A 17205-nucleotide genomic window follows, 5' to 3' on the forward strand; every position below is an offset into this window, starting at 1 on the left:
TGCCTAGAAACCATTCAAGTTGTATGAATCAGGTAACACCGAAGCCGGAAGAGCGTTCCAAACTTAAGCAGTATCAGAAACGTTGATGAAAAGCGCATCGTGCGTGTAGCCAGTATGTCAACCACATAAGGAAGCCAGCGTTCTCGGCGTCTCGCTGTTCTGTGGAAGAATGGTGCCGGAGGAACAAAATTATGAAGTTCCTGTGCACACTCGCCAAAGTATATCCTAAAAAAAACTTTGGTGCTGGAAGCTGTGTAGTTCGCCTGAGTAAGTTTTATCGTTAGATTGTAGTAAACTGCTAACTAGTAAAATAAAAGAAGACTCAAATAAAAAACAGGAATTTATTCATTTTATCAATTGGACACATCTTCGGAGATATCTTCGCGAACTTTTATCTTATTTTTAATGTGTCTCCGATTGGAATAGCCGGAATCATTCCTTTCCTTCGCAACGCCCTTGCCTTCCGTTTTTCTTGTTTTCGTGTTCTTCTTCTTAGCCTTTTGCGAATCTTGTTGCTTCTTGCCTTTGCGCACTTTGGTGTGAGCTTCTGTGGTAGCAAGTTTATCGTCTTCGACCTCTCGCTTTAACGCGCTTTTGAAAGTCTGCCCGCGCGACGGTTCGTGCAGAGAGAACGTGATGCGGTCGTGGTGTATCTGTTGATTTGACAGGTGACGTTTAGCATAACAGTGGAGTGAATACATGTACCTACAAAAAGCAATGCCTACCTAAGCTATGCTTAGTTAGTGTAATGAATAGGTATAAATATTTGTGATTGTGCGTCGCAGGTAGTCGCCGGATCCAAGCGGCACAAACCGTGGAATATGGAATTCCCTACAAAATGCCTATGTGCAGCAGTGGACGTCTATAGGTTGATATGACGACGATACCATTACCTCGTCTTACCGGAGTACAGAGAAATGGACGCTTTAAAAAAATCGGATTGTGTGTAGCTGATTAACCCGAATGATTTTAACAGCGTAACGCGGGCTTGTTGGCGAGCCTCGGATTGGGGTTCTGCCAGGAAGAGTTTGAACCCTAGGGCGAAGAAGCGAAGGTATCGTCGGCCTGAGGGCGCCTCATGTAAGGCCGAACCTCGGCTCAGGCGACTATTGAAGTGAAACAGTTACGGACGGTGATTGGTCCAAACGCTTCCGAGAACGTGGTGTGAGCCCACGTCCGGGTGACGTCAGATGTCGGGGACCTGGTTTGTACAGAGGTTGATTGTGTGTCCTGATGGGTGCATTGTCAGTAGTATTCTGATCGTGAAGGATATGTTTAGACCTCCTCTTGTTGAGAGTGGCGCTAAGGTCGGGTGAGTAAAAAGAAGCCGCAAATATGAGAGGGTTGGGATGTCGGATAGACAGGGAGAAATCGATACGAAACAATGGTGTCATAAGGTCCGATAGGTCCGTTAAAATAATACACTGATCGGCTGGGGCGTTGAACAATACATTTTTATGATGTTTCAAATATACAACGTGTAAATGTAAACCGAAATAATACTTCAGCGGCTTTAGAGGTACGTTATTTACTGCCTCTCAGACTTATCTGTGAAACCCAAACGCTAATAGTATTTGAGTAAACCGTTGCCATAGTACCTATTTATTGAAAGAAGTCCGATACGGGCTGTATGATACGCTATACACGAGTGATACGTAATCAGAAAACGGTCATAAAGACAATCGTTTTTGTATGGGGAATGATTACGCATTCCGGTCCAAAACTCACTCTGTACTCGACGGTGAGAAAGCATTCGTCTTCGTCTTCGCAGACCAGTGAGTTGACGTCGGCAGGCTTGGCGGCGTCGGCCGGCCGGCGGTCCGCTCGGACGAAGCGCCAGAGTGAGCTAATGCGAGGCCCGCACGAACGTACTATTTCGCTAACCTGCAATAACAATGGGTGATTGAATGCGCGAATGATGACTGTATGAATAATTGCATGAATGTATTTATACTCTTTGGTACAATGTACACCGCGGAAAAAAAAATAGAAAATAAGAACACACACAGTAGAGCTTTTGACGTGACAACGTCTTATAATTCGATGGAGCCGGCTGCACGCACGAAAAAACATGACGTATGCGGCGTTACCTCGCTCTGAGGCGTTCCATTCAAGGTTTGAAGTGCAAGCGAGAGCGCGGAACGAGCGACAAAGAGGCACAGTCGGCCTCCGCGTTCGACATCTGATTCTCTCCTACTTGTTTGTGACAAAGCTCGTCCGGGGAAGTACTACCACCATGTTTATTTCTGCCGCTTAGCAGCATTTTAGCAATTCTGTGTTTCTGTCTGAAGTTACCGGTGTAGTTACAGGCACACGCGACTTAACACCTACGCCCAGGTTGATGGACGCAGCGGCATTTTGCACTGCTTACGTGTTCCTTGCATGCCCTACGAAGTGTTGCACTGATTATAGGCAATGGTTCTAAACTTACCATCATGTGACTCCTGTCACTTTATTGAGTAGTTAAGCTTCGCGTATTTTATGTACTATGTACGTGTTTTTTTGTATCTTCAATAGGGTTGTCACAAGTAAACACTTCGAAAGTTTTGAATTAGTTTGTATGAAAAAATAAATATGCTTTTTTTGATATAATATTTTTACAGGGTGAAAATATACTTATGCATCCTTCAACAGTATTTCTTAGTTCCGTTACACGTTGTATATATAAAGATGAGTTGTTCAGAGGGTTACCTTCATAAGTTCGCCACCGTCGCACGTGGCGCTCGGCCTGGTTTCGATGCCGAAGGTATTGATACAGGCGCGATCGTCCTGCGTTAATGCTTCAATTTGGAATGCACAGTTCGGTACAGTATCTGCGCGCTCCTGCCACAAAAAATTGTAAATAACTGCATAAAATAATTATAAATATTATTTCTTTATTTATTAAGAGCACTAACAACATGCATTTTACACGTTTTAAAACATAGCACACACACAAAAACATGGACTGATATGCCCGTCAATTACAAGTGCACATAGTATTGACAAAGCGTCATGTAGTCATATAATATATACAAATACATATAAACACCGCTAAGCGATTTAGCGTGCCGGTACGATGTTACGTACAAACCGATTCGGTAGCCAGGGGCTAACTCGTAGGAACAATAAAAAAAATGCTTCAGTGAACGTGTGCTAAAAATGTTTTCGGTTAAAAAGGTCTTACCCATCCAATTTCATCGCAATGTCTAGGTTCATCATAACATATATAATAATTGATCGCCTTCGAGCCGTCCGCCCGTTTGTCCGAAGACCAGGTGTACCAGTTCTCGCCAAATTTGAACATACTCTTTATGTGACTCTGCCGATAAATTAACGGAAAGAGCAGTTCATTTGGGTGCTGCCTTGGCTTCTCTGTGGTAGAGTTTTCCTCTTCATACTCTACTATAGGTTTCTTCTCGTGCCGCTTTCTAAGGAACGGTAACATAGTAATTTCTATTTTCTTCTTGTAATCCCACGATTCTGTCTGTACCTCATCTTCTACTCTGGAATCTTCATCGGAATGCATGATGACTTTTACTTTCACTGATAATACGTCTGATGCTATTTGTATGATGCACAAGAACACGTAGCTGGCTCTCATGGTGGAGTGTATGGAATACGAATGTGTATGGAATTCGTATGAAAGAATGGTGAAAAGTGTTTCTGTTTAGCTAAGCTAAGGATGTTGATGATGGGGTGGCGATAAGAAGGATGTTTATAAGCAATTTTACGTTACAAGCTAGCAGTAAAAAAGATGATTTTTACACTGCTTACCGACTTTAGCATAGGAGGCTTGTATTATTTTAATAATAATAATAACAATAATCATTTATTTGCAAGAACGTTTGTACAATATCAAGATGTTGGTAAACAATATAGTTAGTTTAGAGAGCATAACATTCTACTAAATTAATAGTGTGCAAATTTGGTTCAAGGATATTTAAAAGATCAACCTTAATTAAATGTCAAATTAAATTAAAATAAACACTACAAACACATGATAAAATTATTAATGTATGCACTATGCGGCCAATTATATGCACCCATGAATAAAACTTTATGAGTTTTCGAACTTCGCTCTTTTCAGCGCACATATAGACATGTTGACGAATTTTGAAAAACTGTCCTAATATGCACCGAAATATCTTATTTTTGCAGATATTAGTTTTGTTGATATAAATTGCAAATTAGGTATACTTATTAAAAAAATATATTTCCCGCGTAAACGCTCGCCGAGTGTCATGGCCGCATTCGTAACGTCAGTCCTTGTTTCATAACTAAATATTATTGATTTTGGTATTGATAACAAAAAACTTAGCAACTGATATGATACACACGCAGAGATTTTCGAAGGTCAAGCGGTACAAAATTATGTTTTTATAGTCGTGACGTCATAGATCTGAAATCGTCGATTCCTCTGGTTTAGTAGATTTTGCACTTTTATTTATTGAAAAAATACCAATCTCACTTCGATTATAAATAAAAAAACTTTTTTCATAATACATGCATCATATAAATACAATATCCTTTGTAACTGTCGTCATGAATATTCAATATTCGGTATTAGCCAATCAGGAGGATCGGACGGCTGCTTGCATCGCCATTATATTGATAACGACGAATACACCGGGGGTTATATAAGCGCCGTCTAAGTCTTTTATGTAGGCTGAAATATATAAGCAACCATATTTGTATCAAGAAGTTGAAAATCGGACCCAGGAGGAGGATGGACATATATGGCAACAAAAATATTTCTTCTTGGCTGTTATTTAAGGTACCATGGATATAAACCGAAATAATACTTCGCAGGCTTTAGAGGTACATTATGTACTGTCTCTGAGACTTACCTATCTGTAAAATCGAATACCTAATTGTTTTTGAATAAACCACTGCCATAGTATTTACTGAAAGTAATCAGATACAGCCCTAACATCAAATGCGAATTTAAAATCATGTGACTTCTGTCACTTTATAAGGCATGCGTCGCGTAGCGTAGGTACTATGCGCGTGTCGGTCTAATTTCTTCAAAAGGGTTTTCATAAGTAGACAACGAATTCTAAAATTCGTTTGTAGGGCAAAATAAATATGCTTCTTTTAATTTAATATTTTGAAAGTGAAGTCTTTTCACGCGTAGAAAAGTACCTAGCAGTAAGAAATACATATAACGTGATTAATTTTATTAATTAAATAAATAAATAAATATACTACGACAATACACACATCGCCATCTAGTCCCAAAGTAAGCGTAGCTTGTGTTATGGGTACTAAGATAACTGATGAATATTTGTATGAATAATATTCATAAATAATTATAATATATAGATAAACACCCAGACACTGAAAAACATTCATGTTCATCACACAAATATTGTCCAGTTGTGGGAATCGAACCCACGGCCTTGGACACAGAAGCAGGGGTACTGCCCACTGCGCCAATCGGCCGTCAATTTAGATACAGTAAACAACCATTGAGCCAAGATCTTGTCGATCAATGGTTAGGATACTTGCAGAGAGGATGATTTTATAGCATATGAAAATAATGTTAAAGATGCAGTAAACTGTCGTTTTCTGGAAAACCGATTGAATTCCACGGCGGGACCTTTTGTAGAGTTCCAAAATCCACGGTCTCCGATCTATGCCCCGCCCATTGCAACTATAACTATCTCGTTAGCACCAATTCTTCTACGGGTCTCCTCAAATCTTTGATCATTGCAGATATACTCCAAGCATCGCTCTTTATACATCGCCCGCTAAGTGTCTGAAGAACCTCGTTGCAATGCGATCTTGCCATAGACAATATAGGTATATTATCTATGGCAACATCGCAACTACGACTATTAGGATTTTGCGGCTTACCAACCAAAAGACTCGTTGGGATTAAATAAAACCTCTATGATAAGTTAGAATATTGCTTTTATTTGGGTACAAAGATTGTAGTATAAAATAAAAATACTGCATTTGGTATCAAGTATCAACCGCCGTAAAACTTTAATTATGAAAATTAAGCATTTCATTCAAATACACGTTTTACACTATTTGGGACTTTGCACGCGGCGGCGTAACATCGCGACCGGCCCTGATTCTCTGCGGGATTTAATTAATCTAAAATGCGCGCGAAATGCATTTTGTGTCGTGAATTTTGACGTATCTGCATACGCAGGCTGCCAATTGTGACATCACCAATTGCGATTGAGAGATAAATTAGAAAGGAGCTGTCAACATGACTGTCCCTGCTGGGGCTAATTATTTATGACAGTGCTATATATCTCTATGATGTCAATGTTGACACCTCTTTATACAAGAACTAGCAGCCTTGAGGTGGCAAATTGGAACGTTGAATGTGATAGACAACATTTATCTGTGACATAATTATTTAATGGCATAGAGAATCCGTTTGCTTTTGCATACGTACGTACCAACGGTTACCACAATTTGTAACGTCGTAATTGACAGTATTTCTAATAAGTGCTAAAATTGACGTCACAAATTACACTTAGAATTTTAATTCCACAAAGAATCAATCACAAATCGCGCGAAACCGTCGCCATTTGCAGAGCCACATAAAAATAAAAAATTAAAGCGTTAGACATAATAAGTATTTATTTCTATAGTTACTAATTATTATTTATTTATCTAAATAGAAATTGTATAATCGTATAGTACAAATAAAGAAGCGAACGAATGTTGGACCATTGTTAGGAATTTAAGATTTCCATAGCTCACTGCTCATATCATACATCAGCCATAAAACCTCGTATTTACAACTTACCGCCATTCGCACTGCAACAACAACATATAACAATAGCTTTACTTTGAGAACACTTTACTGGGATTTGCAATCCTTAGTAATACTATAATAGTGAAAATGTGCTTGTTTGATGTAAAGCATAGAGTTAGTTGAGAAAAGAACGGAGAGTAACGTAGATTACTTTTCATCCCACGAAAACCAACAAGATTTGTAAACAACGCGGGCAACAGTTAGTGATTTATATTACGTGTTTTTAGTACATGTACTCTATGACATTAAAATACTACCCACAATATGCATTTAGTGACGTAGGTAAACTTTGTCAGATCTTCATACAAGACTATTGATGTTTACGTCATAAATTATGGTAAAGGGTATGTTACCATTCAAATCACATATATACTAAGTTTCGGTTAGGTTAGCTTACTTTCCCCCCGCGTTTAAAAATATTCCGGTCACTTTGTTGATTTTCGAAACATGTTCATCGTTCAAAATTCTTTAGTGGAATCCTAAAGATTACGTTTTTGCTTTCTCTGACATTAAAATCGTAGGTAATTTTTTTTTACCAATGTCTAAAACTACAGTGAAATATAATGATATGATTTGTATAACACTCTGATTATCTAGACAGTTTGACAGTTCTTAGGTACAACCGTAGCATGCAGAACATGCTACAGTTGTTAGTAGGCATTTTTGAGTTATATTAAATGTAATAGAATTTAATTTTATTATTAATTATGTTTATTAGTTTAGATTATATTGTAGCTTTTATTGAGACGTTTTCAATAAAAATAAACTGTGTATGTATTTTAAACACTTGGGTCTGTTTTAATTTATTTTATTTTATTGTATTGTATTTATCGATGTATAAACAGTATACTCTGTTGAACTCTAAACATAGCATAACCAAGTTTTTTTAAATAAATAAATGATCTTATTAAAAAAATATAACGTCACAAATTTGCACGCGGTTACGATTAAAGTGTCATGGCGTCGACGAGGTGCTCTCTATGAAAAGTTGTTACAATGCGAATGGACATTTAAACCATCTAAAGTGATATAATTTGTAGCAGTCTTGACTCAACGGGTCGGGCGATTCGCGTTCGAGCCCTCGAGCGAGACTGTAAAACTCTATAACAGTTGCTACCCTGCGACCTGAGTGCCAAGCGCGATTATCTATCTACGTTTACTTATCCGATTGCGTAAAAGTTAACTACGATTAATATGGTATCGATAAAACTCCATCTAGCTTCTGTCAACTACTGTCAGATGACAGTACGCTATTCATAAAATTTGCACGCTTGTAGAGTCACTTCGAGTTTTCAAATGAATAATTGACCATAATTACAAGGTCTTGGATATAAAGGTGGGACAACCTTGGAATAGTTATTTAAATGTCACGATAAAACACTAAATAACTACTTAGGCATTATTCCACATTCGATGTTGTATGCATGCATTTAGCAGGAACATTAAGTCCAGTTTACTCTGACGTAAAACTGCTTTGTTATCTATAACGATTCCTAAAATTGTCGGCGTGCAAATTTTAAACGGAACGCCATAATCAAGTATTCTGTCTAGGATTGTTAAAACGTTATAACACTGAGGAAACGAATAGGAATTACTATATGGCACGTGGCCATCGAGTGTTCGCCACGTGACATAACTGGGTCGCGGTCGAGTAGCAACTGTAACAAAAATTACACAGTTTCATCCTAAAGTATAAGTACATAAATGAAATGAAGAGGCAAGTTTGTTTACAAAAATGGACTTTTCTTTACGTCTAGCGTAAATAGCGTTAATATACGCGTGAATCGCCCGCCCCGCCAGATCTCTTAGGGGGTAAAAAGTCGCGTCTAAGGCAGAGGGTGTTATTGTACATCGTTATTAGTGCCTAAAATCTAACTAACTCACAGCTCCTTATCATTACAACTTCTTATAAAGCTGATAACACATTAGGCATATACCATTTAGAGGCAGCTGCTGGCGTACCGCATTTATTACTCGCGTCTGATTTGGCTATTCGCGTAATGTGCTATCACCTTCAGACACCAATTATCTATGGAATACAATATCCAAAAAACATCTGTCAATATCCAGCTAAAAATATATTTCGTATTTCATATATGGCTTTAAGTTTTTTTTTTTTTAAATAGAATAGACTAAGCATGGATGCCATCCAATCATATGATTAGATATGATAAAGCCTACGGTTGAGGGCGCTTGCCTGTTCACACTTGTTGGAAGAGCATGTCAGATCTTATTAGTATTTAAAATTATGCGCGATCTTCTATATTCGATTCTATTTTAACAAAAAAAAAAAAACATTCGTCAGTTAGTAAATCCAGTTTAATATAGATATTCAGAGAGAATCTGAATTATTGGTAGATTAAAAATGACGAATGTACGTTAAGTTGTTGGAATCAAAATTTTAGTGTCATTTTTCTTAAACTTTTCGAATCATAAAAGGAATTAAATAATTCTTACCTTTACAGATGTAGGGGAGAAAGGATTAATGGCGGTCATTTAATACATTTAATATTCATTTTAATACACAAGGTAATCCTATATATTATATTTATGGTAACACTAACGGTATATAAAAGTGTGATCATAATTAGACATCGTGCATATAATCCAGGTTATATTTTTTTGTATCCATAGAAGATTGATATTTTATAAGAAGTTTTAACCTAGCGGCTCTCAGGTCGCCGAATCGAATCGCAAACAAATCACCTCTCTTATCTTTACCTACTATTGTTTGAAAAATCAAACGTAATCTTTAACTCTATTGCAACTGTATATCTTTTTTTGGAGCGAAATTAGTCAGGGTTAACTGGGTGGTCTGTCTGTCAGTCCGGATTTACTAGAGCACCACACTCAGGTAGAATGGATAATAAAAGACCTAATATAGACAAATTATACTGAATCCAACCACAAGAAGAGAAAATGATTATAGAGGGAAATTGTCATGATTTGTTTTTTTTTTTTAAAGTGACAAAGTTTTTTATAGAAAATTTCAACTTATCTGATATATGGCAATGAGGTATTTAAGAGGGAAACGTTATAAGATTTGATTCGGCAATTCCCTCCGCGCTAGTCATTGTAATGTCAACGAACCATCACGGCACAAGGGGACACAGGAAGATAAGGAAGGGGAGGGGAGGGTAAAGAGGTATTAAAACTACATACACAAACTATCTAGTGTATAAAAGCCAGATAATAACGAGAAAATAAGGCCAGTACACTTAGCATCAGATGCGTACGCTCAGTTTCTTAGACGTTACTGAGTACACAAACACGTCAAAGGCGGGAAAAATCACATGGCATGGTGGGTGAGGTCCTTTTGATCTGACCTTGATGTACCAATGCCCAATAACGTCTGCGAGATCTCATGCTAAGAATACAGATCCGTAAAAAGTAAAGTCTTATACATATACATAAGTACCTACACCCATTTTTCGTATAATTTTAAAACGTTTTTTTAACCACCGTTAATTGAAATGTAATCAATCACTTTCAGACGAACACAAGTCGCGGTGGCTTGCGAAACAAGACTGACCTAAGGTTGGATAATTAGCCAAGTTTTTAGAGTTTCGTTTAGTATACAAATGGTTAAAAAAACGTATTGAATTTCACAGGGTTCAATCAAGTCTTCTATATATAACTAATATTACATAGACCTTTTGTGTTAGCTTATATTACAATCGATCAAATAATCAATTGTCAGATCTCAGCTAAACAATAGCGTCACCAGTGAAAGCGTAAAGCTGACAAATCTGTATGCGATCGACATACCATGTCATTATTTGGCTGTCAATACAAATTGACAGTTGGACGCCAACCCTAATATAGCGTTGGTTTAGTTGAAATCTTCCACTCAGCTTCTGGCTCCAAAATCGTTATTGTGCGGGTACTGAATGGAGTTGAGTACGCAAAAAACCTGCAAATACTAACGCCCAGTGCGTACGATATTCTATTCCTTCCACGTGCAATGGATAAGGTACATAAAAAGAAAACATCCGTCTAAAAAAACAGCTTTACGGTCGATGCATGAAAACAATCGCACGATTTCACCCGGCATTCAATAAAAGAATAAGATTACTCTCTATGTATGTTTAAAAAACAGAGACTTTAGTGAGTATATTTTGCTAGTCCGAGAGGCCATATTGACTACCAATTGATCAGTGAATTGAATTAGTTCAGTAAACACGGGAGAATTTTCACACGTCACAATGATTGCACTGCGCCGAGGTTCCTTTGGAAATTGAACCTTTATCTGTGGAAAGGATTTTAAAAAACCCTAGTATTATTAGTTTATTAGGAATATAGATGTTTAATGCGATATCGATATAGGAACGAGCAGTGTTGCTGACAACATTAAGCATATCAACGTTTTGTGTTTATATCCTCTAAGTTTGCATACTCAACTTAATTCGGCGCCTGCTCTGTATGACATTGATATCGTAACAACCGTAGGATTATATTTTGTGACGTCAAATTTGCCACCTTCAAACTAAATGAATTATTTTATTTATTTTCTCCACATTACTTACATAGAATAACTATACATATAACTTACAGTCTAGTTTATAAAACAATTATTGTAATCTGGAGACTGGTGATTTGTTGAAAACAAATTTTACGTCAAAAAGGGAATCCCCCTAAAGTCATTAAAATAAAAATTTAAATTACGAACACCTGGTTCCACTGTTCAGTTATATATCATCTGACTTGATACTTGTTTTTTTTTTATTAACTATAAATTAGCTTAGGACTGCAATGCCATATAACCTGGTACTCGTAAGTGACGATGCTGTCTAAGATGGTAGCGGACTAGCCTTTTATTGGTATGGTAGTCATATTAAAGCCCCTAAACGGCATCGCACCGGAACTATAAATCGCTTGGCGGCACCTCTTGCTGAAGCTTCTCACGAGACAAGCAGGGCTAACACAGACAGGAGACAAAATTATATCCGCTAAAAGGGGATATAATCGGGGGATATAATTTTATCCACTTGCTAAAGTACTGGAACATAGAGTAGGAGAAGTTTATCCCCGTTTATTATAACAAATATATTATTTGGATTGAGAGTTGATAAGGCTGTGGGAGAAGATAAACTTTTATCCTTTCCCCGGGGAGATAATTGTCTCCGGCCCATGCTAGCCGTGTAGACAAGATAAAATTGCCAAATTTTCTCTGGTTTCTTCACCACTGTACTAGGGATCTCTGGGTGAGCGAAATGCACGGCCGATAACGATATCAACATCATACCTAATATGGCCCTTTTCTACTATACATTGGTTCCGTCAGTGTTCAAATATACTACGTAAAATACAAGTAACGCAAACTAGAGATGGTCGCTTATATCTACTTACATGTGCTAAATATTTAGGCTCTCAGAGTTAAGCCGTTTTAAGTTTCGGTCCACGGGAACATAATAACTAGTGATACCTACACTATGAAGCGACCGAGTACGTGAGTTTAATATTATATAATATAATAACGAATTTTGTTTCAGACAATGTCCATATAAAAACAATTTTATTATAATGTATTTTGTATAATTGCGTCGACGGGTCTGGTCACACAAACTCGCTATCGGTGGTGGCGTTAAGCTGTCCAAGAATGATTTTACGGTGGAACTCTCCAAGATTGCCAAAGTATCTGTTTCCAACGCGTACGTATTACGAGTAAGTATTTCTGACGCTGGTATGCAACGGGTTCCCAGGGCGTCTAACAAAGCTAACAAGAGAGAGGGGGGGATAACCTCCGTCCTGCCCAAGGGACGGAGGTAGCAAAAAAGCTTTTCCACCACGACAAAAAAAAAATCTGTTAAATGTTTTGGCCAGTATGTGGTGGTCGTGAAATCCACTTGGCGTCGGTTTTTTAATATAGATCAAAAGGTGGGGTAGAGTCGGTATGATGGCCGACGCGTAAACGCTTAAGCACCAGTGTGGTTTGTATAGTCGGAAAAATTTAATAGGCCCGTTTTGACATTTGTGCAAGACCATAGAATGTAACTTGGAACGAAACTTAAAGAAACAAAAAAATAAAAATCAATTACATACAGTGTTTTAAAAAATACGTAAAGTTTTTTGGGACGTTAAATAATATGAAAGAATATATCGCGAGTATTCTTTTTGCGCTTACTTCAAGTATGCAATTTATAATTGTTGCGAAACGTTCCGAAAACAGTTACGTTTTAGAGCTGTAACCATTTTTTTACTGAATATCGAAATTAAATATTGTGTAGTTATCTTTACTGCAAAGAATAAGCTTGGTTCTCAAAATGGGTTCTAAATAATGAGTCTGAGATGATGTATTTGACCAAGCGGCACATGACTGAAGCGTCCCCGCGCGCACTTCGCAGTTTTTCGTTCCTCATCTTGTAAAGTTGACTGTGCGCTCGTTTAAGTTTGCTATATATTGTTTACTATTAACTATACTCTTCTATTTTGGACATTAATTTAAACATAGTGATTTGACTCGATTTTTGTGTTTGTTGTTATATAGTACTAACTCTGTTTCAAGATGTTGAAAAGTGGATGTATAATCAACAGTCAGTCACGCGTATTGGTTGTGAAGTTAAAGGAATACTTTGAACGAACGAACACTTTACAATACATAATAATATCAATCAAGTACTGATACAAACTTGAATTGATTTATCGTTAGTATCGAGTACAGAGTCTTATGGTTCCATAACTAGTTACGTCGCGATGACAAATGTCAAAACGGGCCTGTTACATTTTTACGACTATAGTCATATTTATCTTTTAACTTATATTTCGTTTCGTTATATAAACCGCATTCACTGTGCTGCACTGTGGAACGTGTTTCATTAACCATATTCGTAAAGTAAAAGTTAAAAAAATAAAATGGACCCCGTTGTTCTTTGTTCAATCTTCATAATGTAGAGGACACTATGTAGAGTTCTTTTTAGCCGATTTTTTCTTATTTTGGTCATTTTGACAAAATAACGTCATTTCCAGTGACAAGTTTGCTTACCCAAAAGTTCATAATACAGTGGACAGCATATTTCCGTCATACTGATATTACGTACCTATACCACTGTTTTATTGTAAAATGTAAGCGAGGGTATTCCGAACGATTACGGTTTTAAAAGAACAGTACATGTACGGAAGAAAGGTTAAGTTGCGTTAAATATTTTTGGTTTAGGGTAACCTAAACAAAAAATATCGTTTAAAACAGCATACAGGAAAATATACCAGTTTCTGGGGAGTCCTTTTTTAATTTTCCCCGCGTACTCGGTCGCAATATTTTAAGAATAAAAAGTCACTATCTAATCGATCGATATATTGTCGTTACAACTGTCAACTAGAACTCCGTACAGTCAGCGTTAGAGTACGCGATAATGAACTGTCAGTGTACTCAAATATATACATAAATGTACTATAATAATTTACTTCTTTAATATTGTGTATTTTTTTATTTATTCATTATTTTTTTTTATTCACTCAGCAATGCAGCCGAATATCATTGCCATTTTTTGCGTGGAGATAATGAATGAGCCGGAAATTGACTAAAGCTACTTTGTATATAAATAACATATATTGTACACATATATTCAAATTTACTTGAGTTCAGTATTCGGAGAAATCTTTAGATTATAAATTAGCTATCAAAGAGCACAGCGGTGAGGTAGAAAAGTTAAAACAATATAAAAATTGATGTACAATTACATTTGCCAGGGTTGCCAGTTGTAAAAGTACGTGTTATTAAATAAGTCACTATTATCTTTTTACCTTGTAATTGTATGGGGATTTATCTTTTTAATTTATTAATATAATTTTGTTTAGGAGTATTTTAAAGTTTTTTTTTTATTTGTTAATCTCTGGTTATTTAGCATTACTTTATTTTGCTTATAAATACATAGTTTCGAATTCATAATTTTAAATACATATAAAAAATGCAGAACCGACAGGATGTGGAAATGCGACACTGGCAATCGCGGCCTGAACGCTTTACCTAGCTACGGATTCCATGACGCCGATGCCGAAATCAATATATATGCCATTTTACAATACTGTCAAATTAATATATGACATTGTACACGACTGTCAAACCCTGTCGGTTCCGAAATTCTTGTAGGAATTCTCAATCATAAATTTGATATTTCATCCAAGTGTAGGTAAAAATACTTGAACAAAGATTATATTTAAGTACTTCAACAATTACCACGTACGACGCTGACTGTACCAGCAAACTACGGAAAATAGACAAATTTTCTATGTATATAATTCTAATATTCATTTTATAGTCAATCTTTTAAATAATTCATCCATTCGATTCGAACTTCCACTATATCTAACTTACGATTATTATTATTCTCAATATGTAACGGGATTCTGCGTTTATTGGCTACGGCATTCAGATCGAAAGTATATCTACAGTGCCACCGACTTGTCTGTGAAAAGTACCATTAGTTTTTGCCCCATCGCAATCGAGGAGTCGTTTTCGTGTATCGAATTACTTGAACATAATAGTAAAATGGATCTTACGTCTTTTATTTAAAAGATCAAATTTGCATGAAATTCTTTAGCTATGGCTTTTTGCAGAGCTATTGTAGAATAAACATACGGGATTTGCGACTCTAAAACAAGTTTCATAAGAAGCATTTTACTTTTAACGGTATAGAGTTTTATATGCAAAAACTAATTTTCGATTGCGTGCGGGCACATCTTGCACTAAGGCTACAGAGTGCCAAGTGTCAGATTTTCTACCTACGTTTACTTAGTTGATCGCGTGAGAGTTAACTACTATTTATATGGTATTTTTTTTGTTTTTTTAAATATTTTTACCTGTTTACAGCAGCCGTATGTATCCAGAGGATTTGAAGGCTATGTTATGTGTCTATACAGTCCAAATACAACTATAGTTTACATTAGAGTAAATAGTATAAAGGACTACGTAATCGATAAAAAAGCTTGTGTGTGAATTATTGCTCTGACCAGGTTGTTCTTCCAAAGATTTTAAATGACAATGTGAGTTATGATAACAAAAAAAACACCCGGCTAAGATAGTTGTGGGCGTCTTCTTAGACCAGGATTCGTTGGGTACCCTCGTAGCTTCAGTTTTAAGTTTACGAATATGTTTATCGCCATCACTTTACTACCGTGTAATTCTCATGTAATGTACGCATCAAAAGTGCCACCTATGGGCACACTTGAATAAAGATATTTTTGACTTTGAGTTATATATAAATACTGGGAAACAGGCTTGTCATTAGATGGTGCTCTTTACGTATAAATGTAAATGTATTATATACCATATAAATCGTAGTGGCTTTTAAGTAATCGAAAAAGAAAGCGTACGTAGGAAAAGTCACTTTCGAAGGGTCGATTTCGAAAGTTTTCTATTCATGTATGCAAATGTTAAAACTGAGTGCCCAGTATTATCTAACTAACTATTCGATCGCGTGTAAGTTAACTGAGATTTGCATCCACAAGATGGCTACGTAGAAAAAAAATCTTACATTAAGCACTCTGTCAGGTTAGGACGACCAAGTCGCGTTCATTTGTCAAACATTAGACAAATAAACGTAAATTACGCGTCACTTGAAACTTCAAGATTTCATTAACTGGTCGTCATACATGTCAGGTATAAGATAACATTGCTAAAACACGGTAGCTCGATTAGAAATTTCCGATTTGGTGGCACTGCAATCTGTGACGTCACACTTGACACTGTAAGAAGAGGTGTCAAGCTGAGGCGCGTAACAACGATTCCAATGGCATAGAGAATCAACGCTTTATTGTAAGGTGTAATATGAAAATAAATGACTATCATTTTGGGGTAACTTAGCGAGTTAAAATTTGACAGGTCTCCGAAGGGACCAAGGGACGAGTGGCACCACCGTCTAAAACGCTACAATTTAATCAAGTGATTTCCTATTTAATGCATTAAAAAAAGATAGCATACTTTAGATTTTTAGGATTATTTATTTAAGCTTTTAACGTTTCATTCACCTCGAATCGTTTACAATTTTATATAGATGCCGATAAACTGTCATTTTTGGTTCGGGAAACGTAACCAGTACAACGTAATCCGTTGTCAAAAACTTTAACCATTACATTTATTTAATTAATTGTTAATTATGTAACTTCCTAGAGTTATCGTTATAGGCTTCACATGTCTATCCCTAATATAAACTGACGGTGAATTTTAAAGAGGGAGGGGTTATAAATTTCCTTGCTATAGACTGTAGTGCATCTCTATTCTGAAACTGGACGCACACTGTCTACTATCGCTTAACTAACGTCTCGACACATTGAGTACATTTACACCAAACGGATTACTTGATGAAAGCAACGTATCTGCTGAAAGTAACGTAAAAGAATACCCGGCTAAGGTTGTCGTGAAATGTAACATCATGGCCATCCCACCACGCTGGCAAAGCTCGGTTTTGTAGACTTAAGTTGTGGTGGACATGGGAGGTGGAAGCCTTTGA

The 17205-nt window shown here is 36.7% G+C and overlaps 1 protein-coding gene across 1 annotated transcript; it reads right to left on the minus strand.

Annotated features, from left to right (window-relative positions):
• Positions 1-322: 322 nt before the first annotated feature.
• Positions 323-3607, minus strand: LOC120636362. The gene is made up of 4 exons (XM_039907812.1): positions 3167-3607; positions 2692-2823; positions 1729-1884; positions 323-653 (listed from the first exon to the last, which is right to left on the minus strand). Exons 1-4 carry the CDS (start codon positions 3581-3583, stop codon positions 354-356), a joined length of 1005 nt encoding a protein of 334 aa, XP_039763746.1. The 5' UTR covers positions 3584-3607; the 3' UTR covers positions 323-353.
• Between the last annotated feature and the right edge of the window lie 13598 nt (positions 3608-17205).

The sequence above is a fragment of the Pararge aegeria genome, chromosome Z (assembly GCF_905163445.1).
Source record: "Pararge aegeria chromosome Z, ilParAegt1.1, whole genome shotgun sequence".
Lineage (NCBI taxonomy): Eukaryota > Metazoa > Arthropoda > Insecta > Lepidoptera > Nymphalidae > Pararge > Pararge aegeria.